The sequence below is a fragment of the Felis catus genome, chromosome D4 (assembly GCF_018350175.1).
Source record: "Felis catus isolate Fca126 chromosome D4, F.catus_Fca126_mat1.0, whole genome shotgun sequence".
Taxonomy (NCBI): domain Eukaryota; kingdom Metazoa; phylum Chordata; class Mammalia; order Carnivora; family Felidae; genus Felis; species Felis catus.
In genome coordinates, this window is record NC_058380.1 from 11854878 (window position 1) to 11881810 (window position 26933).

At 43.4% G+C, this 26933-nt stretch overlaps 1 protein-coding gene across 5 annotated transcripts in view; it reads left to right on the forward strand.

The window, feature by feature from the left end:
* TJP2 (tight junction protein 2) overlaps window positions 1-26933 on the forward strand; it is a 129970-nt gene that overhangs the window by 48512 nt on the left and 54525 nt on the right. The window contains exon 1 of one of the 5 annotated variants that reach the window (XM_045042564.1): window positions 1702-1876. The exons of 3 other annotated variants lie outside the window; for them this stretch is intronic. In XM_045042564.1, the coding sequence (XP_044898499.1) occupies window positions 1817-1876 (60 nt within the window). In that variant the 5' untranslated portion in view covers window positions 1702-1816. Of the gene's footprint in view, window positions 1-1701; window positions 1877-26933 lie in introns of those variants that run through there. One more of the 5 variants, XM_006939078.5, reaches the window with a different exon arrangement.

A 26933-nucleotide genomic window follows, 5' to 3' on the forward strand; every position in this document is an offset into this window, starting at 1 on the left:
GCCCACTGTGGGGGCTCGAACCCATGAACCGTGAGATCACAACCGGAGCCAAAGTCTGATGCTCCGCCAACTGAGCCACCCAGGCGCCCCTGGGAGCTTTTAAATCCTAAATCCCTAATTTTAGTTAATTTAAAATAAAATGTATTGAATACCCACATGTGAGAAGTGGTTATATTGGGCAGTGCAGCTTTAGAGAGAAAAAGGAAATAGTTCTGCAGATGTTAAGTACTACACTGTGGATTCCTTTCTTCCTTTTTAAATGCTAATGAATCAGCTCACATTACTAAGGTGTGACCAGTTCACAAACGCTACCATTGTTATTATTTGTTCGCACTACCTAATTTGGGAAACATTTTTTAAATCAGAGCTTAGGTCGGGGGAGTAACACCTTACACCGGAAACAACCCCAACGTCTGAATCTGGAGACTTGTAGGCAAGTGAGAAACGTCACTCACGATGCTTTTTAATCCAGAAGCATGCACTTAGCTCTACCCCAAAGGAGGCCAGAAGCCTCACACTTTCAGAGAGGCATCTGCTGGGCTTGTTTTTCCACATAAACTGCCAAACTTGTTTTGATTAGGCAGGAAGTGAAGCAACCTTTCGGGGAGAGAGCCTAGCTTCTGCATCTCGTCAGCGGGTCAGATAGGACATTCTACCTTTCACCTTCTACTTGTAAGCCTCGGCCGAGTTTTGCCTTAAGGGAAAGCAATTTTAAGGGAAGAGCGAGGTGGCCCACACTTTTTTTCTTTTACAGCGTGGTTCCCTTAAATTTCAAACCCCAAATTATGCTTTTAATCAGTGTACCTGTTTCGAGTCTCCGAATAATTTACATGCCTCTAAAATAAGGAAGCTTTTACTTCTCTTGTGCAGTTCTTCGTACATAGGAGACTCTAAAACGAGTAAATGTACTGATAAATCCTGCTAGGATAAGCATCTGTGACTTACTGGTAGTCTTTTAAAAGATGACGATGCGAGAGGCGTTGCAATGTTTTTACTGGAGCTGTTGGAAATGTGATAAAAAAGAGATAAGCTGGGGTATATTTTCCTCCAAAGTCAAGTTTTGTTTAACACGAACATCCCAATACCCTCGGAATTCCGGTAATCAGTTGTTGAGCTGAGACACGTGGGCTACAATGCCGTGTACGTGTCGGCTGGCTGGGCAGGCCTCTAGGCAGGACAGACAACTTTGGGGTTTCCCCTCTTCTTCCCTTCGGAAGAGAGCAAAAGAGGCGCTGCAAACCTCTCCAAAATGTGTTCGTACCGGATGCGCACGCGACCTCAAAGGAAGCGCCCCAGGACAGACGGGCCAGTCCCCACGCTGGCCCCCGCGCTCGGAGCTCCCAGCGCTTCCCGGCGCGCGCCCGGAGCCCGACCTGCCGGCCTAGTGCGCGCCGCGGAGCGAACCATCGCGCCGTCCGGAGGGGGGGTAGGGTAGGGCGTGGGGGCCGCGGGACGCTCGGGACCTGGAGGGGGGGGGGAATCCCCCTGCCGCCGCCGTCCCCGCCCCCCTGCTGCCCCCCCCCCCCCCCGCCGGAAGTCGCTCTCGAAGCGGCCAGCCGCGGAGGCCTCGCGGGTTGGTCTCGGCGTTCTCTATCCCCCCGGCCGCGCGGGGGTGGTAGCGGCCCATTTGAGAGTTTCCCGGGTCCGGCCGCCGGCGCGGAGGCGCTGCGCTCCGGCGGGGGGCGGGCGGCGGGAGGCGGGACAAAGGGGTGGGCCCTGCGGGCCGGCCCTCCCGCAGCCCGGGTTTCGGGTCCGAGGACTGATCTGCTGCGCGGACCTCGCGAGGAGCGGAGCCCAGGCGGGATTTGCGCCCGAGATGCCGGTGCGAGGGGATCGCGGGTTTCCACCCCGGCGGGAGCTGTCAGGTTGGCTCCGTGTAAGTGCCCTTCGAGTTTGCTCGGTTGGGAGAAGACTCTCGGGGGATGAGCGTAGAGCGCGTGGTGGGCTTCCTGTTGCGCGGTGGGCAGCTGCTACTCTCCCACCTGAAAGTGGGGCGGGGGGCACGGGTAGATTTCACCCGACCGGGTGGTGGCTCATGGCCTCCAGGGCTCCTTAATCCTTTTCTCTCCTCTCTGAAGTCACTTGGGTTTGAGATTAAGTCGTCAGGGAGGGTAGGGGACACGGTCCTGAACTCTGTCCTGGATCTCTGGTACCTTGAAGGCATCTCGTCCTGCCTGTTGTGTAGCCTGCCGTATGCCTTTGTGTCTTCCTTCTCTTTCCTACCACACCTACTTGATGCAAACTTACAGGCATGTGCCTGTGAGACAAACTTGACAACTCTTTGGAGACCGAGAGCCTCATTTTCCTTTTTAATCAGCTGCCGCGGTAATACAAGTAAAAGTTGTTTTCAGTGGGGAATGGAGATGGGGTTTTGGAGGAAGCCACAACAAGGGGGTGATGAATGCTTTCTGCTCTGGTATTATCTTACCTGTCACCATTCCCTTGCTTTTATGTCTTCATTTGTCAGGTTTCCGCTTCTGCACAGTAGTTTATAAATAATCAGGGTTTTGACTGCAGGGTTTTAACATTCTGGAAATGTGGACGAACTTGGGAGCGAATACTCCAGGGCTTAGTAATGGAATACAGCCTCCCACCTCTATTTTAGTTTAAGTTCTTAGGCAGCGCCGCTTCCCTGGCAGCTGTCTGGCCTGAGTAATAAATGGTTGTGGTTTCCCTGCAGTTCCCAGCGGAGACTCACCCCGTCGGAGAAACTGCCCTGTGACTCCACACTCCCTCCCTCAGCTTGGGGGATCCTAGCAGAGGGGGCAGGAGGCCCTCGGCCTCAGATCTTTTGGTGGCCTGTGCTGATAATCCTTGCCAGAGAATCAGTCCTGCTTTGGCAGAATGGTTGGGGGGAGAGACTGAGACGGTGTGTGTGTGTGTGGGGGGGGGGGGTAACATCACCCACACCTGGGAAGGAGATGCTTTAGACTAGTTGCATTTGTACCTGCCTGAGAATGAAATTTGACTCTTCAATAAAGTTTCATGAACAACTTCACTCCAGTGTGGGGACTACAAGTGGGAAGAGCATGCCCCTGTTGCTGTCTTGTCGGGGAAGCATGCAGATAATTAAGAATGATTAGAAATATTCCAGTTAGAAATATGATGGGACGCTGTAGCTTCTCCTTCTCTGGGAGATGTGAGAAGGGGTGCTTTACTTAGGCAGCGGGGGCTTTGGAGGTGTTTCTTGAGCTCTTTCAGAGCTGCTATCAGAGATAGAGGAAGGGGGATTTCTTTCCTTGCCGTGGCTGCTGTAACTTTTTTGTGACCACACCGCTAATAACGAGCACCTGCCTGTGGCGGTCCCTGCAAGGGGCACAAGATGAGCAAGACTCCGTTTCTGCCTTCAGAGTCTGTTACATCTGAAAATTGTAGGGTATTGTGAACTCCGCAGACTCTGCTGGGATACCTGGGGCTGAGGGGGAGCGTGCCATACAGGTGTGCACTCTGCAGTACAGAAATACAGGCAGGGTGCGATTGCCTTACACACCCTCCCTTTAGGGATTCTTTTTGGGAAGAAAGGGCCGCATTCGAACAGATACCCCACAGCGTAAGCCAGTGAAGAAGAGGGGGCTGATAACACGCCCACCTCGTAGGGTTATGTGAGGACTGCCTGAAATGATGGAAGGTGCCGGACATGAGGTGGGTGCCAGGGAAGCGGTAGCTAGTGATATGAACCAAGACAGGTGCTGGGTCCTGGGAGGTAGGATCTAGAAGTACAGGTAGGGGTTACCATGTCGGTGTCTAGGCAGGAGCTGAGGGAAAGAGAAAGAGTTGCTCACACTCTTGAAAGGCCTTGAATGCCAGTAAAAGACTTGGGGGGGGGGGCGGGGAAAGTCCTAGAAATCCCTAATGGATCAGTGACTTGATTTTCCCTACAAAGAAGTGAACCAGTTTCTCAGTAAACACTTCACTCCCCCCACCCTACACTGGGAGTATTACTATTTTTTGAGGCTCCCAAAGGCTTAAGACCAATGAATTTTAATATCGCCCCCCTGGGGAATTCCATTTGCAAGGACTTATGTCTCCATTTGTTTAACTTTTGATCTAATTCTTTCTACATCCGACAAAAGGTTATAGCCAGCCATTTATCTTTTGCAGAAGTGCCTGAGAATGCAAGGGAGATGAAAAAAAAAAAGAAATCCCTGCAGGGACTTCAATTTAGAAAGGGTTTCTCTTCTGAAGGTATTCTTTTTAAGAGACAGGTAAAATTCTTGAAACTAGGCAGGGCCACTCTCCTCCTGTGGGCTGGAGTAAGTTCTGTAGTTTAAAAAGTCATGCAGATTTGGTCCAGGAGTGGCACAAAGAGTGGGTGGCGGGGGTGGAGTTAAGAGGAAGGGTTAGTAATCACTGCTGAAACTTTCAGCATACTTCCACCAAGAATATGAGCCATCGGGGAATTCCTTGCTTAATCTCTAAAACAAATCCCATTTAGGAGTTGTGGCTATGGATTAATTTATCTACCTTGAGAGCTGACTCCCTGTAAAATGCCTCATTGATTAGATTCTGAGTAGTAATCAGGGAGCCAACAATTGCTGGCCAGATGGCCTCGGACTAGCCAGCCTTGATATTGAAAAGGCGTTTTCCATTGCAGGGGATTTGGGGTGTAGTAATGTAGGAGGGTGTGGGGGAGGGGATAGAGACGGGGACGCAAAATGATCATCTCGGGTATTTTACGAAGTTAGTTTCTTGATCCTAAGTCCAAGGGTCGGGGTATCAGAAACAGACCCAGAGATCAGATTGAACACCTATTTAAGTGGTTAAAAACTTCAAAGTTTGTGTGAACTTACTGAGGTTAAAAAAGAAACCTTCCATAAAACTATTTTAGGGCCTCCTCACCCCCACAGGAATTTTCACCGTGACCCTTGTTGGCAGAAGCCCTTATAGCTACCAAATGTATAAGGGTCTAAGGGGGTGTTACCATTCCTATTTTTTTTTTTTTTTTAAAGACCACGTATCAGCAGTGGAAAGAAACGTTCAGGCGCTCAGCGCTAACGTGTGGTGGCAACAGCGAGTCCCAGGTTTGAAGGTGCCTGGGAAATGCCCTTGGCTTCTCACTTCTGGAGCCCAGGCAGCTCCGCTTAGGCCTTCCCCTGATGGTGACAGTCTCATTCTGTTTGTAAGGGGCTTAGAGCTTTTCTCTTCTAACTGGCCACTGCACCCAGAGGTTCTTCAGCCCGGTAACTGGGAGCTCAGAAGAAAGACCAGACTGTTGTCAGGGAAAAAATACCTGATATGTTAATTAAGCATTCTTTTTCTGTCCTGGTTTGCTGTTCCGCAAACTGTTTTCTAAAGTGTGCTACACAGACAGACTTAGAGGCGACCCGTTATTTTTCAGTGACTCTGCATGGATATTGTACTTCAAGACCAACACTCTAAAGCCAGTTACCAAACTCACTGATTTCGTGGACAGATTGTTTATTTAGAATGAGGCAAAGGGGTGCCTGGGTGGCTTAGTCGGTGAAGCGTCCGATTCTTGGTTTTCGGCCCAGGTCATGGTCTCAAGGTTTCGTGAGTTCGAGCCCTACCTACGTCGGGCTCCAAGCTGGCAGTGCGGAGCCTGTTTGGGATTCTCTGTCTCCCTCTCTCTCTGCCCCTCCCTCACTCATGCTATCTCTGTCTCTCTCCAATAAATAAACTTTAAAAAACATTTTATGAAAAAAAGAATGAGGCAAAACTACGAAGGAAAGCAACAGGTTTGATGTAAGAATAATAAATTCTTGGGATGAATGGTATGAGAATAAGGTAAAAATTGTGAATATAGCCCTTGAAATCCGAGCCTTGGGAAATACTGCTTAAAATATGAGTGTGACATTTAGTTATGGAGAGCTGAGTATACCTTGACCACACCTTCAGGAATGTCAGACACAGAATGACCCAGAAAAGCCAGGAAAGTTGAATTTGACAGGTTTTATGTCTTACGTGTACATCTTGCTCTTGCCTACCCGGCTCTTTTTTATTGCAGACAGTATATCTGTGAAGCTCTCTGATATCTTGCTTGATTCTCATTCCTTTCTCTGCTCCCCACAAGCCCTTCTGAACACTTTAAGGTCTGTGGTGTGACTTTTGTGAAAGAATGGAGGAAAAACTTAGGTACTGCAGGGGGCACCCTCTGCTATGCAGTGCATCTTGCTGAAGAAGGGAGAGGACCAAATAGCCTCACATGTAAATGCATTTATTTTATTTTATTTCATTTTATTTTTTTAAAGATTGTATTTTTTAAAGCAATCTCTACACCTCACATGGGGCTCAAGCTCACAACCCTGAGGTCAAGAGTTGCATGCACGCTTTAGCGAGTGAGCCAACCAGGTGCCCCAAATGCACTTAATTTTTAAAAAATGTAGCCTATGTTGGTCTGTAAAATAGGCTTTAACAAGGACTGTAGTAGGAATTAGAAGTCTTGAGGTTAAAAAAAAAAAAAAAAGTAACCCTGCCTTGACCTAGAGAAAGGAGCAATTGAAGTTCATGGTCATAGTAGGTAAATAAAACCAGAATAGAAAACACTTTGTTTCAGTCACCAAAATCCTTAATTGTGTGTGTGCGTGCACGCCTTTTACGCGAAATTCTAAGCCTTCAATTAGTAACTTGTACTTCAGTCATTTTAAATCCGTGCAGATATTTGTTGAGTGCCTCTGCCAGATGGCAGTTAAATCAGGTCAGGTCTTTAACCTTAAAAATATAATGCAGCCTTTCTTAATCACTTATACGCCTTCTACATTTTTAAGTAAACTACCCAGTCCTGTACGACGTGAGACTCAACCTCCTGACCCCAAGATCGAGAGTCATAGGCTCTACCGACTGAGTCAGCCAGGCACTCCTGCCCGTACCTTATACATTTTAGACCGTAGCAATATACATTTTTACCATAATGAATATTTATTTTAACTTTCAGGCTAATATTTAGCCTAATTAGAATAGTCATGGATTATAGTGTTTCTGCTCTTTCCCCAACATTGCGTATGTGTGGGAGGAATACTAGTAGTGGTGACAGCATACAATTCACAGATCTTTTGTGAATAAAATATATGTTGTAAAGTTTATTTTCAGAGAGAGAAGGAAAGGGAGAGAGAGAGAGAGAGAGAGAGAGAGATAGTACAGAGTCCGACATGGGGCTTCAACTCATGAACCACAGATCATGACCTGAGCCAAAACCAAGAGTCCGACACTCAACCAACTGAGCCACCCAGGTGCCCAAAGTATTTGTGTTTTAGGAAGCTGAACTGACAAATTTCAAGTTACACCATTAATCATGACAAAGATCTCATGTCACATCCTTGAATGCAGTTGTTTTCTAAATTTTACCTCTATGCATATGTAAAGTCAGACTCTAGAATTAATTAATAGGGCAATTATTATTTTCTATTGTAGACTTTAATCAGCCATATGAAATATATACATTATGTTCACAAGAAAAAGATGGCATCATCTTTTGAAAGCTTAATTATAGTATGCCTCATCTGATAGACACCCCATATGAGACTAAATATATAGTTATATATTTATAGTTAGTGACAAGTCAAAGACATTTGGAGGAAGATGTATAATACATTGTGAGAGAATTATGGGGATAGTTCCTGGTAAGTAACAGTTACTAGGCTGTAATTAACAGATAATGATTAAAGTCCAGCTGTATCTTTGCCATTGTATTAAAGAAAACCTTTGGTAGAGATGAGAGAACACTGCAGATACTCTAGATTTTGCCATTTGAGTTGAAGGTGAACAGGAGAAATAATGTTTTCTAGTAAAAGAACTTTTTTAGGATGTGTAACTTTTTTTAAAAGTTTATTTATTTATTTTGGGGGGGGAGGGGCAGAGAAGGAGAAAGAGAATCCCTATCAGGCTTCCTCCCTATTAGCGTGGACCCCGATGCTGGGCTCGATCTCATGAATTGTGACCTGAGCCGAAATCAAGAGTTGGACACTTAACTGACTGAACCACCCAGGTGCCCCTAGGACCTGTAGCTTCTAAGACCTTTGTTCCTCTGAGGAGGAAATAATGTTCCGAATATGGCTTTGTTGAGAACCATTTGTTGAGAGCCATTTATTATCACAGAAGTAAAGGAAGTGTTCCAAGTTCTAGGTTGCAGGGTTTCTTTTGTGCCTTAATGTGGAGCACACCTAAGACCCGGAGGCTGTGTTGGGAAGGAGGGTAGTCTACGCTGTGAGAGGCAACCAGCCCATTCTCCGTCCTTGGAAGACAGTTCACAAATATATGTGGATGTGGCAGCAGCAGAATGAAATTATTTGGGGGAATGAATTAGCCAAAACTAACCATTTCTGTTTGTGAAAGAATGACTCGTTTAGATGGAACTTCCCTGTGAGCTCATTTTTAGAAGCCCGGTTCCTCCCTTACCCTTCTTCCCTCAGGCTGAATCAGTTTCCTTCTCGGCCATGATTGGTTAGTGTGCACATGCCAGTATTTATTAGAGCCCTTATCACGTCTGCTACATGCCGGTCACTTCCTGTCTGCCATGAGCCTTTCCTTGGTCTGAGTCATCTGGTCACCCCAGAAGCTGATGGGGCATCAGACATACCCACTACACTTAGCACACCCAACTGACTGGATCTGGGGAAGGCTTTTGTTTCATAAACCAATAAGAAGTGAAGACTCACTGGGAACTCAGAAGAGTGGATTCCTGACATTTATATAGTGAATGAGATGGTTTGTAGTAAGAAAAAGACCTGTCAAGTTATATACTAACCTTTTCTGTAGCGGTGTATAAGCTGTACCACTAATTAGTTGGGTGGCTTCAGGTAAGGCACGTAAATTTAGTTTCTCTCTAGGGAAATGAGTAGTTCGATTTGAAGTCTTCTCAGTGGTTGGGTGTAAAGCCTAGAGAACATTCTAAGTAACTTCTATTGGTTCTTGTCATCTTAAAGTGCTTCCATGCACTTTAAAAACCTTGTGTTTGTTTGTTTCTTTTAAGAAAAGGTCCAGTGGATTTTCTCTGAAAGATATTTTTCTAACAGATAAACTGAGAACTCAAGAGTGGCAATAGCTGTTCTGCTCATGAAGTGCTGGAAAGATCTATTATTCAGTTGCAGCTTAAATAATGCACCATCACAGTGTGTGCTGTATTCTCTTCCTTGCTCTGCAGCCCAAGCCAATATCTGTAGTCATCTCGAGTCGCTTAAGAATCGTTCTTTCTTTTTCTTCTTCCCCTCCAGTGTTCCCAGTAAGCGCTACCTACTGGGAGTCTCCCACACCCCCTTCTTTTCCTGTGGACTTCTCTTACAAGGGCCACATCACCTGCAGCAGGAGTGTGGAAAGTAAGGTGGAAGCCTGCAGCTGGGAGCCCGTTCTGGTTTGTTCTTCATAAACCGCTGAAGATGAGCCTCCTGGTTACTGTCGCAGGACCTCACTGTTCACTGCCTGACGTAAAATCACTCACTGTCACTCAACTTTGAGCATCACTTCAGGCAGAGCACTTTGCCTACTTTGGGTTGGTCTGTTTAGTGTCTGGGTGAGTTTTAAGAAGGGAGAGAAATTTGTGGCATCCTAGACACCCGTTGAGATTTTCCAGAAATGGAACTGGAAACATTTGTGCTCTTCCTTCTGGTGTTATTGTTAGAGTCTAAAACCAGGCAAGCAACGACATGGTGAAATGAAGAGGTACCAAGTTCATCTTAAATACCGGTGGCCTTCTTTCTTTTTAAAAAAAAATTTTTTTTTAAATGTTTTTATTTATTTTTGAGACAGAGAGAGACAGAGTATGAGCAGGGGAAGGGCAGAGAGAGATGGAGACCCAGAATCCGAAGCAGGCTCCAGGCTCTGAGCTGTCAGCACAGAGCCCAATGCGGGGCTCGAACCCACGGACAGTGAGATCATGACCTGAGCCGAAGCCGGATGCTTAACCGATTGAGCCACCCAGGCGCCCCCGGTGGCCTTCTTTCTAGCAGACCCAAATCTGAATTTTAGTCAAAGGTCTGGGAGAAATATTTAGTCTACTTATGCTGCTTAAGTGCATAGTTTGCAGATGTCTTTACCAGAGTCAGGAAGAGGCAGGAAAGGTGGACTCAGTTTCTACCAAAGAACTGAGGTTAAAAAAAAATGTGCCTGAAACAGAAAAATTTTCCCAGAGAAACAGTGGCATCTGGGGTCTGTCCTCACAAGCTCGTTTTCTCATAATGGAGCTTCTCTTATATTGTTACTTTCCTGGCATTTTGTTGAAGTATAATGTACACACAGTAAAATACACAGATCTCCAAGTGGACAACTTGATAAATTTGTTTTTGTTTGTGTTGTGCATGTAGCACAAGCCCCACCATTTTAACCATTTTGAAGTGTACAGTTCAGTGGCATTTAGTGCATCCACAATATTGTGCATCCATCACCATCTGGTTCCAGAGCTGGACGGACTCCTACATGAATGTGTGATTACCACCTAGATCAAAAAACAGGACTTTCCATCACTCTAGAAGGTTCTCTCTTGCTACTTCTTCCTACTGTTACCACCCCACCCACAAGGGAACCTCTCTTCTGACTTCTCTCACCAGTGGCTTCTTTTCTTCAGTATAACCTCCTTGATGTGCATCTGTGTTATGTGATTCAGTAGTTCCTGTTTGCTGCTGTGTAGTATTCCATTTATCGTTGGAATCTCTTGTCTCTTTTTTTCCTATTATGAATGAAGCTGCTGTGGAAATGACCAACACGTTGCTTTGTGGCCTCGCACACTCATTTCTCTTGTCTAAATTCCTAGGAGTAGAGTTGCTGGGTCATGCATCGGGGATATGTTTGACTTTCATTCTGTAATTCTGAAGTTGGACAGACCTGGGTTTGAATTCCTTCGTCCTGCCGCTTGCTTGCTCTACCTCAGGCAATTTATTTTTTCTGTGTTTGGTTTTCTCAGCTCTACAGTGGGCACTGTGTACCTGCTCAGTCAGGGCTCGGTGAAGAAAACAGACATCATTTTGGCTATTTCACGGAGAAAGGAATTGAATGGAGACAATTAAGTGCCTACAAAACAAGAGACTGGAGGGATGAAAACCAAGGGCACTCCACTGGCTTTCATATTTGTGTCCCCCTGCCTGGAAAGTTAGAAAGCTGCTGCGGCTCAGAGCCAGGACCTTGAAACACCTTCTACCTTCTCGGTCTTTTCAGTCCAGAGGTGGCCGAAATGGTAGGGAATTAACGATAGTTGCAAAGCTCAGGTCTGGGAAGTCCAGTTTTGCCTGCCACTGCTGGCCATCTGCTTTCCTTCTCCTTCCAGACCTTAAACAAGTGCACCCTGTTGGCAAGAGGGCTGGGGTTTCTGGCCTCTGGGAGCAAGGGAAGATGAGTGCCAGCCAACAAGAAATGGGATAGACACCTCCTGGGGTTGCACTGGCAACCTGAATGACAGTGGTTATAACTTCTTAGTATCCTCATTGTTACCGAAGAACAGGATGCCACAGCAGTCATGAGACTCTTTCTGTAACTTACATTCCGAATCCGTCCTTTGACTTTATAGTCACCTGCTGGATGATGGATGCTGCTCTAAGACCCACCTGTCACATAACTGTTTCTCCGAAGGGCCTCAGCTTCTTCTGCTCTTGATCTGTGATTCTAGGTACTTCTCTATATGAGTAAGCTTGAGAAATTATAATTTGCAAGCCTACCAATTAATGCAGAAGCTGAAAGGTGACTTAATTCTAAGAACAGCTGCTTTGATGTATTCTTTATGAAGCTTAATGAGTGTTTTCTTCTGGAAGTCCTTCTGATTTGTTAGTTTTTAATAAAGTAAGGGGTGATGTATAAATCTTATTGATAGATGGGCTAAAAAGGACGTTCCCTTTTTCTGTCTTTAACTTTCATTATCTTTTGACAAATGAAATGGAAAGACATTAGATTTTTATCCTATTTGGTGCCTCGAATCTCATGCAGGCAGCACACTCTAGTCTACTAAAACATTTGGCAATGGTGACTGTCCTTTTTCTAGCTTATGTTATGAAATGTGAGCTATAGTGTATTGCTCTTAAGACATTTAAACATCTTGAACTAACTGAATCCATTTTTTACTTCCTAGGGACCTTACTATTACTGCTTTCAGGGGGTTGGCCAAGTGATTTATTGATTAAGATTTTATTGTAGGCTTGTATCTATAGTGCTACTTCTGAAGGCTCCTTGCAGAGAAATGTGAAGCGATAGGAATGCAAATATTCTAAGTGCCAAGATAAGCATGACCAGTGACTTCATTTCAGCCCCTGGTGTAGCAGTTAGAGTGAGCTGGCTTTGCAAAGCTTGCTTACATTTGATGGTGTTAGAAATAGATTGACAGAATCCCATTTTCTCTCTTTTTAGCCAGACTTACCCAGTCGGCCAGGGCTAACAATGGATGTCCAAACAGTTTACAGTGGTTAATACAATGGACAAAGGGTTTCACTGTTTGGAGAGTGGAAAAGAGAGCTGATGGGGAGCTTCTTAAGGGCACTGACCTAATTCACTCCTTCAATGAAAATGATTAGTTTTAAATATAGATGTATTCTGATCCAGGTGTTTATAAATATTTAAGCTAGTAGTATTATAGCCTCAGGAAGGGATGTGTGGTGCTGCTTTGTGTATTTTGGAAAGTACAGCCTTTATTTTTATTTGACAGTGGCCCTTAGATTTTTTTTTTTTTTTTTAGTAAGTTCTGACACGAACTGATTTTCCACAAAAGTTAGGGAATTAAGAAAGGCAGCTGAAATCACACATCACCTTCCTCCATCCTGAAACCTCCTCACAGTCAGGAATTTTAGTCATCCTCTTTTTAAAGATAAACTTTCCTGTGAGCCTTTCTTCTGTAAAATGTGCAGAAACAGAACTGGGTTAAAAATAAAGTTAGTTCAGGCATTGCTAAATGTCTGAGTATCGTGTTTATGATTTACTTTGTCCAGGAAACATAAATTGCCAATGCTTTTGCTATTTATTACCACAAAACATTTGCAGTCAGTATGCGCTGTCTCAAAGAGTATCTCTCACCTATTAATAGAACAGAAGCAAAGGAGAGTGCGCACGTCACTGTGAGGTAAAAAAGCTCACTGGGCTTAGTTGTAAGCTCCAAGTAACAACTGCATTGTTGTTCTAAGTGGTCTTTAAGTATGATTGGATGATTAAATATAAATGTTGACCTGACTGGATTATATCCCAGCCGTGAACTGTCCTGAAAACAACAGCAGTAACCTGTCACTCCCGACAGTTACCAGACTTGTTCTTTTGGCTTTGTATTTGGGATAATGATTTATGCAGTGAAATATCACAGAAACTGGGGTGCTGTCATGTCTGTCTGTCTCTTTCATCTGTTTCAACCTGGATATATTGGCTCTATTTGTGTCGTCTGCTACATAGATAGTCCGTTATCTTCGTAAGAAGCAATACAAGCTTTTTGAGTGGGATGAACTTGATCAAAACGAATGCTTGGAAACAATGAATTGCAAAAAAAGTCCTCAGTGAGATCTAAACTTCAGTGCATGTGTTTATCCTTTCAGAATGGCAGACTGTTTTCTGGGGGGGTTGGGGGGTGGGCTGTGTTCTGCCTAGTGTTGGGAGGGGTATCAGTCTCAGTCTGGGGGTTGATTATGGGTTCTTGAGGGCAGGTCTGGAGTTCGCTTTCCTAGTCCAGACATCATCACATTGTTGCTCAGTCAGTGAAGGAAAGCACAAGGAAGACAATGGAGCAGGTAAGTCCTACAGGACTGAAGTGTGATTCGTATGGGCGTGTACACTCTCCCTCTTCTTACCATATTCCCAGCCCTGCAAAAAAGTACCTTGTAGGTGGCTTGGGGACTGTTTGAAATAGCAACTTTTCATTATTGGACCAACAAATCTAAAAGACAAAACAAAACACAACAAGAAACCCCACCACATCTAAAATACGCATTAATAGTATGCATTGCAGAACAGCTCTGAGGCTGTGTCCTTCATTTCTACAACTATGGGTGTATTGGGGACAGACCCACTCTACTCAGTTCCCAAGTATTCAGCAAAACTGATGTTTGTGAAAAATGCCTAATCATGAGGGGGCCCAGGTTTTACTCTATGCTGTAGGACTTCTAACTTTCCTCTAGTGAAGTGGGGGGAGGAAGCATGTGACTGACGTTGTGTTAGACCTTTGGTGCAGATCTCACTGACTGATTCCACCCACTTGGAAGTGGGTGTTAAAACCTGATTTGATAGGTGAGGAAAGTGAGGCTCAGAAGTGTTAAGTACTTTGCCCCATGTCACACAGCTCAGTGTGATAGGCAGGGAATTTGAGCCAAGGTCCACTTGACTAATTCAAAACCAGTAGGTTCTTCCAACTCCACCAGCCTCTGTTTTTCAGAATCAGATGGGCAGAGACATAGTGGGAGAAGCTAAAAGTCCTCTGTTGATTTCTAGGAGTTTAAACATTATCACTGAAAGGGTATAGAAGTTTTTCCCTCCAGGGAATCATGAGTGATGATAATAATATGAGTGTTTTTAAGAGATGTTTTTATTCTTCAATGACTTGCTTGTGCTCATTGCTGTATGGGGCCCCAAAGACTCAAAGATGAGTAAGACACAGCCTTATGGGGAAGTAGTTTATATAAAAAACTAGCTAAAACCACAATTTATTATACAGATATTAAGAATGTCTTGTCTGTGAGAGACTTTCTTCAACTCCACAGCCTCTAGTTAGAAATGACTGTGTTTTCAACCCTCCCTCACCCTCCGCCCAAAACTCCCGCAATTGTTGTTAATGTCAAGAAAAACTTGTGGCTACAAAGAACGTGGGTTGTGGAATTAGAACGTCTTAAACATGCTGTGTTTGGGAGCTTGGCTGTTAAGGGTCAGCATTCCATCACAAGTTACCTCAGGATCAAAGTACATCTTTTAAAACATTACAAATTCCAAGAAGTTTAGGCTACCAGATAGTCACACTTGCATGTGCAACAGAACAGTAAGCGTTCTTTTCATATGTAGCCAAGACCGTATGCATTGATACAGTGAAAGTTTTGATTGAGGGTAAAGACAGAGTGGGAATTTTGGAGTTAGAATATTTTGGTGGTGGGCCAGCCACCACGGAGTACCATGTGTTCACCCTTGGACAGGCTGGGGTGGGGGGATGTGGACAATCGGAGCATATAGCCCAGAGGTAGAAACAGCTGGGAAGGTTCCAAATACAGATGTTGTTTCTTTCCGATTGCCCCTGGGAATCCTCGCAAGGGTGCTTTTTCTCTTCCTTACTGCCTCACCACATAGCTGTCTTTTGCCCAGGACCCAGAATTGATGAGTTACATGAGCTTCCATGGGCAGTCCGTTCAAGCTGGCACCTACTGGAAATGTTGACTCTTGGTCCTAAGCTCAGCCGCAACACATGCTGGCTGTAGAATTCTGACCAGATTCTAAGTCACACTTCAGGGTGGACGATGGAAACTTCCAGTGTTTACACCCTGTCTTTAAAAAATTTCTTGGGATGCCGGGGTGGCTCAGTCAGTTAAATGTCTGACTTTGGCTCAGGTCATGATCTCACGGCTTGTGAGTTTGAGCCCGGCATCAGGCTCTGTGCTGTCAGTGCAGAGCCTGCTTCGGATACTTTGTCTTCCCGCTCTCTCAAAAATTAATAAATATTAAAAAAAATTTCTTCTAAAGCAGCATTTGCCTTGGGTTGTGGGTGACACATCTTCATTCTCTTTTTGTGAGCGTGCAGACAGCATTCCAGCTTGAGATCAGGAACCAAGGTTTTTACTTCTCTTTGTGGAACTCATTTCTTCACACAGTGTCTTGCCCAATGTTTATAATACCAACACATGCAGTTAATGATCTACTTTGAGGATTATCTGAAGCAAGATTTTGCTCTTAGCCCAGCTTCCCCTGCGGTATGTGATTGGAAACTGTGAAAACGTTCAGAATTTAGCTTAGGTTAATTATAACCAGAGAAGTTCTGTTTCTACCAAAACCAAGCATAGTTCACTTTGAAGTGATCTAACTTTCGGATTATGTACCCGCTCAGAACTTGCCCCTTATTAATGAAAAAAAAAAAAAAAGAAAAGTAAAGAAATAAGCAAACAAAATAGGATTATCCCCAAATAGAGGCTAAGGACAGTCCTAAGGTTTACTGAGGATAAGAGTGAAAACCAAGGTGAAGGAAAGCAATGATCAAGAAGTGTGTGCACCTCCCTCAGTACCGGTGTGAGCACCTTGCATGTATAGATTGTGTCTTGGTGAACAGACACCTGCACATCAGTAGGTCATTACTAAATTTTGCATGAGTTTAGACTAGGGTTTGCACACTACAGCCAACTGCCTGTTTGGTTGGTTTTTTGTTTTTGCTTTTTCCTGCTAGTATTACTAGCAAAGAATTGTTCTCACCTTGTAATTTTATTTATTTATTTTTTTAATATTTATTTTTGAGAGGGAGTGGGAGAGGGGCACAGAGAGAGAGAGGGAGAGAGAGAATCCAAAGCGGGTTCCACTCTGACAGCAGAGAGCCTGATGTGGGGCTCGAACCCACAAATTGCCACATCATGACCTGAGCCGAATCAGAGGCTTAACTGACTGAGCCACCCAAGTGCGCCTGTTCTTACCTTTTTAAATGAGTACATTTAAAATTGGTTATGTCAGTATTCATGTAATATCATTTGCCTCCAAAGCCTAAGATACATACCATGTGACCCTTTAAGAAAACATTTGCCGGGCTCTGCTTTAGAACTCCCATAAGCAGGATGCTTAGTTTCTCGCCCATTTGGCTATCTGGAAATAGGCATGTCAGGATGCTGACTTGTGAAAGATTCTGGCTTCATGAGGACACTCTTGTCTGAGGTCCTTCTTGGCTGTGGGAAAGTGAAAGAGAGAAAGGGGTGGGCCTGAGCACTCAAGGGCTGGTTTGCTTTCTGGTTTCAGTCCAGGAAGGTGACTGATAACAGAGGCTGTTTGTGTAGACTTCCTCCAAATTAAGCAGTTAGCATAAGCACAAAAAACTGGAGAAAGTATACTTCAAAGCACATTTTTTTGTTGTTTTGTTTTTTGTTTTTTTTTTTTTTAAGGATGCAGAAAGGCCATAAAACTGAAATCACCCTCTATGATCAAACACTTCTGTCTGGGTTTTGGATGTTCTTATTTCCCTGGATTCCAGCTTTGGGACAGTTACTGTTTATTGTGTTTCTGCGTTGTTGACTATTTCAGTTTTAAGCAATTCATTCTTTCCTATCAGGGAAAACTTCAAGATTATAATAAGATGCCATCATCTTCAAAGTCTTGAAGAAATGTAGCGCAGAAAAGGAGTCATTGGTGTTCCTCTGGCTTAGGAGACTTGGAAAGGCTTTGGACTCCTATCAGTGACTGATATCCCAGCTCATAAGCATTTACTGTCATTGTTCTCTGTACTATTCCAGGCCTTCCTACATCCTACAAACAAGCATCCCTTGAGGGTGGGGACTATGTCCTATGTTGATTAGGTCTTTGTTTTCAAAGCCTGGTACACAGGTACTTAAATGTTCAATGCAATCTATCTTTTAGATCTTTTATTGAACTTATACCACAATGCCCTTTTTAAGGGTGTGGCTTACTTAATATAGGAAACACCCCTCCCATGTGGTACTTTAGAGTTTATAAAAACTCCCACGTATAATTCTCACTCAGTCTTCACAAAAACCCTGGGAGATGGGTATCATCACCCAAGATGCTCATAGAACTTGGGGTCATATAGTTGGTTAGTGACAAACCAGGGACAAAGTAGAATAGCTAGAGAGAGCTTAGTGTGTTGTGTTGTTGTCTTTTCCCCTGACCCCCTTTTCTTGCCCACTCCTTAGTAACAATACTGCAAAGGTGTCTTTGAACCTGGCTTAGAAAGTATGGTTAGCTTTTGTCTTTTCTCCCAGGAGAAAGGGGATCTTGAATGGGGCTTAAAGGCTTGGATGAGCCCTTGGCTTCAGCTGATTAGAAGCCATTACTGCATGTGGAATCAGTGCAAGGCCCCTCTGTCTTCCTTTTCCCACCTCCTGTGTCTAGTAACCTGCTGGGGCTGTCGACCTAGGCTTACCTTTCTTCTCTGGCTCTCAGTAAAATAAGGAACTTGGACTCAAACATGTAAAAATACAAATCTCCCTGTACCACTGACCTGCCTCAGACTTTTACTTACTCATAGATGACACCAAAATTCTTCCTGAGTCCCAGGCTCCACCCTCCCCCCCCCCCCCCCCCAGCCTCCCTCTCTGTGCCCTAGATGTGGTGGTCTCTTGTCTGTCCTTCCTCAGTGAGTTACATACCCTACTTCCACGTGGTCACTGAGAAGGAAAGCCTTCCTCGAGTCCCGGAAGAGGCAAGTTCTCTCTTTTCTAGACCTTTGTGTGCTTTCCCGTCCTAGCACCTGTCAGCTTTAATTCTGTAGTTGCTGACTGACTCCTTGATTTACATTGACCCTCATCAGCCTGTGAGCTCCATGAAGGCAGGGCCTTGTTTGTTACCCTCATTGTCTAATCTCAAGTGGTCAGTACAAAGCCTGGCATGAGAGAGGTGCTTGATAAATATGTGTTGAATGAATCAATGAATGGATTCCACCTTCTTCATTGAAACTTTAACTTCTATACGTCTCTCTTCTGAAAATTATGTTCCTCTATACCAATTAGGTCCAGTGATGAACAATTAGAAAGTGCTATCTCCTGCTTTCCAGATGGCTTAATTTTCTTTGAATATCCCACAGCACCCAGAGCCAGGTTAGCAACTTTGTAGGGTGATTATGTATTATAATATGCCTTTGCCTTTGTGTTTTTATAATGTTAATGAATGACTGTTATTTTCTACTTTTAGTACCCCCCATTTGCAAATTTATCTTGCCTCTCATAAAAGCTATAATGGTGGGATTTTATTGTAATTATTAAGGTTCATTTCTAATTTCCTCTAAATGACATTTTGCAATTTTAAATTTGAAGGGAAACACCATTCTTTTTATTTCTGCATCACTGCACCATCTAGTGGATAATATCTGTTACTATGCAATGGCCTTTTCTGATTTCCTGACAACTTCTAGTTCCACAAAAGGGAAATGCTGGGTGTCTTTTCATACTTTAAGATCGCATATAATTTCTACCAACAATTTATGTTACTAGACAAAGATGGATTCTTTTTGAGAGGAGCTCAACATTGCTGAAATTCAGAATTAAAGTTGTTGACCCCTATTTAAAATTTCCCATGTCACTAATAATGGAACAGTGCAGATTTGGGGAGGAGGTGTCTACACACTATTTTATGGACTCAGTTGGGCTCAGTTTATATAATAGTGGTGTATAAGGTATTAGACCACCGAATGAGATCTTTTTCCAAGTTTAGGAACAGAACTGTTTCAACCACCTTAACTTTTTCTTTATTTAATACGTTTTGTCATGAGAAGAAAACATTGGAAGCCTGACTATTTTTGTTTAACTCGACTCAGTTACATCTACTGTGTTTTCTTATTAAGTCAAAGCCCTTAGTAAGGCTTGCTGATTGGCATTTTCAGTATTTTTAACAGCTTGGCTTGGTCTCTCACTTGGCCTCAGTGTGGGAGGTGGATACAGGAAACCTCACCTTTCCCCTTCCTGTCTCTGGTCTTTGCTGCCCCCTCCCCTTAATGGAGTGTGTTCCAGTGCAGCTGATCGTTCTTTGTTTTTCTCCATTGATTCCATGAGATGCAGGGGACACACACTGTGCTAAACTTTCAGTTACCAAATTTGATATTTTAAATATATAATAAGTACATATTAGGTTGAAGCCATAAATTGTAAGCTTTTAAATCTTATCCATAGATTAATGGTTTAATGTCTCATACTGACAGCTGTTGTTTTCAAAATGTCCAAAAATGTGTCTTATAAAGAAAGGAAGTTTAATTAAATAAATTTCCATTAAAGACACACAAACACACAAACCCCCAAAGTATCATTTACTAAGTTTTACCAGCATGCCTACAGAGGGAACTCAAAATCTTTTTCCCACATTCATTTTTTCTTGAAGGAAAAATTTTAAAAGATTACCAAAAGGATCCTTAAAGTATGAAAGCAAGTAACTGTTTCTGTAAATCTGTAGTATGTTTTTTTATTTTTCCTCAAAGTGGCATTTAAAAAACAGGGCATTTGATGGGGCGCCTGGGTGGCGCAGTCAGTAAGCGTCCGACTTCAGCCAGGTCACAATCTCGCAGTCTGTGAGTTCGAGCCCCGCATCGGGCTCTGGGCTGATGGCTCAGAGCCTGGAGCCTGTTTCCGATTCTGTGTCTCCCTCTCTCTCTGCCCCTCCCCCGTTCATGCTCTGTCTCTCTCTGTCCCAAAAATAAATAAACATTGAAAAAAAAAAATAAAAAACAGGGCATTTGACTTATCTTGCTAATGTGAATTGCCAGAACTTTTTTTTTTTTAATTTATTTATTTTTGACAGAGACAGAGTGCGAGCATGAGCTGGGGAGGTAGAGAGAGAGAGACACACACACACACACACACACACACACACAGAATCCGAAGCAGGCTCCAGGCTCCAAGCTGTCAGCACAGAACCTGACGTGGGGCTCGAACTCACAACCCGTGAGATCATGACCTGGGCCGAAGTCGGCCGCTTAACCGACTGAGCCTCCCAGGGGCCCCCAGAACTTCTTTTAAAAGTAATGGGTCAGGACATATGAAAATGCTTAGAAATGTTTGTGGTCTTCAATTCAGAATACTACAAATTATGGAGAGGGCTCCATGCACTACAATTTTGCCATAGTATTAAAGTAGTAAAAAAAAAAACCGGAAACATTAAATTGCTAGGGATATGGTTAATACATTATATGCTAAATGTGGCTATTTATAAGTGTAAGTAAACATTTAGTTCCTTAATTGCAGTTGGCACATTTCCAATGCTCAGTGGCCACAGGTAACTGGTGGTTACCATACTGGACAATATTGTTATAGCTCAGAGTTCTGTTGGAGTCACTGATAGACCAGTGCTTCTCCAACTTCAGTGTGTGGCTTAATCACATGGGTGCTCCTGGTAAAATGCATATTCTTTTCAACAGGTCCAAGGTAGGACTTGATTTGGCATTCCTAATAAGCCAAAGGTGTGGGCAAGACAGTATCTAAATGTGAGGTCTTTTTTAAGACCTGCATGTACTTCCCAATTCTGATAGAAAAGGCATGTCTTTGAAGCTTCAGACTCTGGAGGCTCCCTGGCTTTCTGGGGATTAACCAGTTAATTAACCATTAAGTGACAGATGGTGGAGGCACTGAGTCACTCTTTTCTGTGTGAGCCGTCCTCTGATGGTGCCTCGGATGGGTCTGGATGGACAGTTGAGTCTGGGTGTCATTAGGGCCATCCCTGCTGGCAGGATTTAGCTGAGCACTCTAATAATTGGTTGTCTAACCTACCTTTTGACAAAGCAGTTTATAATTTTCTTTATCTTGGTACCTGTCATGGGGTGGTGGTTTATATGTATTTTTTCTTCTTTTTAAGTGAAGCTGTGTCTTAATGTAGTATGGGCTTAGTCAGATTCAAAATCATAGAGTAGACAGGGCTGTGTGTCCCTGTTTCCAAATTAGCACCTTCCTTTTTGGCTTATTAATGCTTTCTTTATAATTACAAATAAGAACGGTCTGTTTAAATGACAGTTATACTTCATAGCTCAGTGTACCAGAATTATGAACATAGATGTCTTAAATGTAATTACCTGCTGATTTCACCCCCCCCCCCCATATCTTACTAAAACTGGACTCATACAGATCTAGAATCAAATTGTAACCACTACCTACTAGTTGTGGAGCCATGTGCAAGTTCCTCAGTATCTCAGGATATATGCTATATATCTTTTAATTAAGACTTCATTTTTTTAGGGCAGTTTAAGATTCACAGCAAAATTGAGGAGAAGGTACAGAGATTTCCCAAATACCCCTGCCCCCCCACAGGATCAAGCCTTACAATAATCATCAGCATGCCCCACCAGAGTGGTATGTTAGAGCTGATGAACCTACACTGACACATCATCATCACCAAAAGGCCATAGTTTACATTACAGTCGACTTTTGGTGTTGTACATTCTGTGGATTTGGACAAAGTATAATAATGACAGGTATCTATCATTATATCATACAGAGTATTTTTACTACCCTGAAAATCTTCCGTGCTCTGCCTGTTTTCTCTCCTTCCTTCTAATCCTGGCAGTCACTGATCATTTTATTGTTTCGACAGTTTTACCTTTTCCAGAATGCCATATAGTTGGAATCGTACAGTATATAGCCTTGTTGGATTGGCTTTTTCCACTTAATAATATGCATTAAGTTTCTTCCATGTCCTTGCATGGCTTGATCCCTCATTTCTTTTTAATGCTGAATAATATTCCATTGTCTAGATGCATCACATGGAGTTATTCATCCATTCACCTACTGAAGGTCATTTTGGTTGCTTCCAAGTTTTGGTAATTCTCAATGAAGATGCTAAAAACATCTGTTTTTGTGTGGACATAAGTTTACAACTCCTTTGGGTAAATACCAAGGAACACGGTTGCTGGACTGTATGATAAGCGTATGTTTGGTTTTTAAGGAAACCACCAAACCGTCTTCCAGAATGGCCGTACCGTTCTGCCTTCTCGCCACTTCCTACAGCTTCACAGCCTCACTGCATTTGATGTTGTCATTATTTCACATTTTGGCCCTTCTAATATGTGCAGTGGTATTTCATTATTCCGATTTGCATTTTCCTGATGACATACGGTATTATACATCTTTTCATATGCTTATTTGCCATCTGCAGATCTTCTTTGGTGGGGTGTCTCTGAAGGTGTTTGGCCTGTTTTTTAGTCAGGTAGTTTTCTTGTTGAGTTTTCAGAGTTTTTGTGTATATTTTGGATGATTGTTCTTTATCAGACATCTTTACAAGTATTTTCTCCTGGTCTTCAGTTAGTCTGTTTATTCTCTTGACATTACCATTCACAGAGCAGAAGTTTGTAATTAAAAAAAAAAAGTTTTTAATGTTTATTTTTGAGAGAGAGAGAGAGGGAGACACAGAATCCAAAGCAGGCTGTAGGCTCTGAGCCGTCAGCCCAGAGCCCGATGTGGGGCTTGAACTCTTGGACTACAAGATCATGACCTGAGCCAAAGTCAAATGCTTATTTACTTGAGCCACCCAGGCGCCCCCAGAGATTTGTCATTTTAATGAAGTCTGGCTTATCAATTCTTTGTTTCAGGGCTCATCAGACCTTATATTTTCATATGTAAAAAAGGGAGGAACTGGGTTTTTAGAAGGGTTAATGGTTAACAGCCATTAAACACTTAGCACATATTGTCTGGCACTTTGTGATGTTCAGTCAGTGATGATATGTTTTGGGTGCCCCTGTTTCCACATGTGTTCACAGAGGTACAGCCACAGGGAACTTATAACTTAGCTGGTTACTGCAAGAGCCAGGAATAAAGTCTGACCCGGTTCCCTTCCTGCGCCCTCTCCTTCCGAAGTCACTGCAGAAGAGTTGCTGAGCCAGGTTGACTGAACCCAGGCCAACTACTTGGAAATGATCGTCAAGCTTCTCAGAGGGATTGGATCCATCTAGTGCCCAAGCAATAATACCATGCTTTTTTTTTTTTTTTTTTTTTTTTGGTTTGAAGGCCAGGGAACTGACTGGTCACAGGTAGTTTCTGAAAGGCTCCATCAGTGTACAGGGGAAGAAGGCAGCGTTCTTCATGGAAAGGATACAGGCTTTGTAGCCACACTGACCTGGGTTAGAATGTGTCCTCTGCCATCTTTTACTTGTATGAACTTGAGCAAGTTACTTTACTTCTCTGACTTAAGTCTTTTCTGTAGATGAGTCTAACAGTTATGATATTGATAATAGCTAAAAATGATGGAGCATTTTCTCTGTGTCAGGAACCACCCTGAGTTCTCTACATGCACTGTTTGATTAAATTCTCTCAACAACCCTAGAGAGGTGGGTGTTGTTACTTCTCTTGCTTTACAGATGGGGGAAACTGAGGCAAGGAGAAGTTAGGTAATTTGCCTAACTGGTGAAGCAGAAATTGGAAACCCCACTTTCTGATTATGGAATGCTTGATGCATCCTTCTTAAAAACAAAAAGAAACAAGCTTTTTTGAGATATAATTCACATGCCATACAATAAAAGTATACAATTCAGTGGTTCTTAATATACTCACAGAGTTGTGCAACCATCACCTTGTCAATTTTAGAACATCTTTATCAGCACAAAAAATAATTCACATATCCATAAGTTAAATCACTCCCATTTCTCCCTGAACTCTTATTCCTAGGCAACCACTGGTCTACTTTGGTCTCTAGATTTGCCTCTTCTGGACATTTTACATAAATGGAATCATATACAGTATTTGTCCTTTTTACATCTATCTGGCTTCTTAAAATGTTTGAAAAAATTTTTTTTAACTTTTATTTATTTTTGAAAGACACAGAGAGACAGAGCACAAGCGGGGGAGGGGCAGAGAGACGGAGACAGAATCTGAAGCAGATTCCAGACTCTGAGCTGTCAGCACAGCACCTGATGCAGTGCTGGAACTCACAAACTGTGAGATCATGACCTGAGCTGAAGTCGGATGCTTAACCGACTGAGCCACCAGGCGCCCCTCTTAAAATGTTTCCAAGGTTCACCCATGTTGTGGCATGTATTGGTGTTTCATTCCTTATTATGGCCCAATAATAGTCCATTGTGGGGATATCCCACATTTTGTTTACCCATTTATCAGTTGATGGTCATTTGGATTGTGTCCAGTTTTTTGCCGTTATAAATAATGCTGCTATGAACATCTGTGTACACATTTCTGTGTGGACATATACTTTGAATTCTCTTGGAATCCACAATATGTTCTTAACTACTGTGCTCTTCCGGAAGACAAAACAGGCAATTCTTACTTGGGAATGATCTCGTTATATTGTTGCTGCAGTGGCTTTGGTGAGTACCTTTATTGGGAGTGCTCATTCTGTGACGAATTAGCAAGGCTTTTACAAATACCGCTTCATTCAGTCCTCACAACATTTCAAATAGGGTAGATGTAGTGAGCCCTGTTTTACAGATGAGGCAGCTGAGCCTCACCAAGTAAACTGCTCAAGGTCACAGAACTTGTAGAATGTATAGGGAGCTAGCTTGGACCCAAGTGTGTGTGATGGCCCACCGCGCTCTCACTTCAACATCATATGGCTGCCATTCTCAGGGGTATTTATGAATAAATAAACCTCCCACTCGAAAGCTTACTGGCCTGGATTTTACAGTCCTTTCCATGGGCGTTTTCTTCATTTCCCTGTATGAAATAGATAGTGATATACTTGTTTGTACCAAGGGGCAATGGAATTGAGTGTGTGCCCAAGGTCATGGGTGGGTTGGAAGGTCAGAGTCTTGGCTGGAAGTGCCTTTTAGAGTCTAGGTTCATTGCTTTTTGCATTTTAGCACAACTGCTTTCCAAACAACCGTTGCGTCCTCCCTGAGACATACTGTCATTGTCTCCCAATTCTTTAACGTAGACTGAAGGTTCCGGATGGGGTTCAAAAAACTTCAGTAACTCTAGTACCTTTCAGCGTTGGGCCTGAGGTGTAATCCTATGAATTCTGATGACCTGTCAGAAATCCCTCTTGTACCTTGTGTGTATCACTTTCTTAACTGTGCACACTGTAAGGTGCGGCGTGAGTACACGGTGCCCACAGTTTAGTTGCTGCCCGTGAGCACTCACCTTGCACGGCTGTGAAGGGAGGGTGAGGAGCCGGTGACAGCCTTGTTACCGCACTGGAAAATGAATTACTTGTGGGATAAACTATGAATGGTTTTTATTGGTAAACCAAAATTCACATAAAGACTTGTTTATTAACTCACTGCTGACTGGTTTACTACTATAAGGAAGGGTTCACTTTGAAGAGACTACAGGCAAGTGTCCCAGAGCCAAGGACTTGGTTTATGATGTTAAAAAGTACACATTTTAGGAGGAGAGTGGAGCTCATTTTCTGCCTTTGCTGGCCAGAAACGGTTCCTGCTTATTTGTTAGGTGTCCTGAAATTGTGCCTGGTGATTGGAATTTTCACTAAATCCTTCTTGATCGTTAACCCTATTTCGTGGGGGAAGAGAGGGGTATGCTCTTTGTAATTGCCATTACCTCATCGCTCACCATGCTCCCGCCCCACATGGCCTTTTTTCTTCCTTGAACATAATGAGCTTCTGTCTCACCTCAGGGCATTTGTGCTTACTGTCCCCTCTCCTTGGAGAGTGGTTCAGATTTTCTTAAGATTAGTTCTTTCCGGTGTCACAGCCCATGGCACTTACTGCCGTCTGAGATTATAATATATGTTTACTTACTTATTATTGTTTCTTTTTTTCATTAAAATCCTTCCTGTGAGGGAAGGACTCGGCTTGTATCCCCCCAGCACCGACACTGAGCCTTTATCTTCATCTGCTGTGGCAGTAGCAGAGTTGTTCCTGCTTAGTGTCTACTTCCTACCGACTGTGGCCGCCTTGGGTAGTGACTCAGGGTAATTTTTCTTTCAGTCCCCCGGTTGCTGCTCAGTAAAGTTTTCTCAAATCTATGAATACAGAGCTTAGGAATCTTTGGGAAGGTAAATTCCTAAACTTGAGATCTTCTCATGGAGGCTGCTTCCCCCCACAAAATGTCCTTTCGATGTCTCTGGTAGAACAGTTGTTAGGGAAAGCCTGCAGTGGTTCTGGTAGCCATTCCCTGTGGACTCCCCACCCCTTCCTTTTCAAGACCTTTGCTCTGTGCTATTCTTTTCATCATGCACAACCCTACCCCAGCCCCAATCCCATTCATTCTTCAGACTTCATCTCAGTGTGATTTGCTCATGGGAAACACACCTCTCCCCTCCGCCCCCCATGAAATTAGGTGTTGGCTCTTGCTAAGCTTCCTGAGGGCAATGCCGTACCTGTGTTATTCATTCATTCATTCATTCATTCATTCATTCATTCAGTAACCTGTATGCCCAGTGTGGAGCTTGAACTCATGACCCCAGATCAAGAGTTGCATATTCTTCCGACTGAGCCAGGCAGGTGCCCCTAGTGCCATATC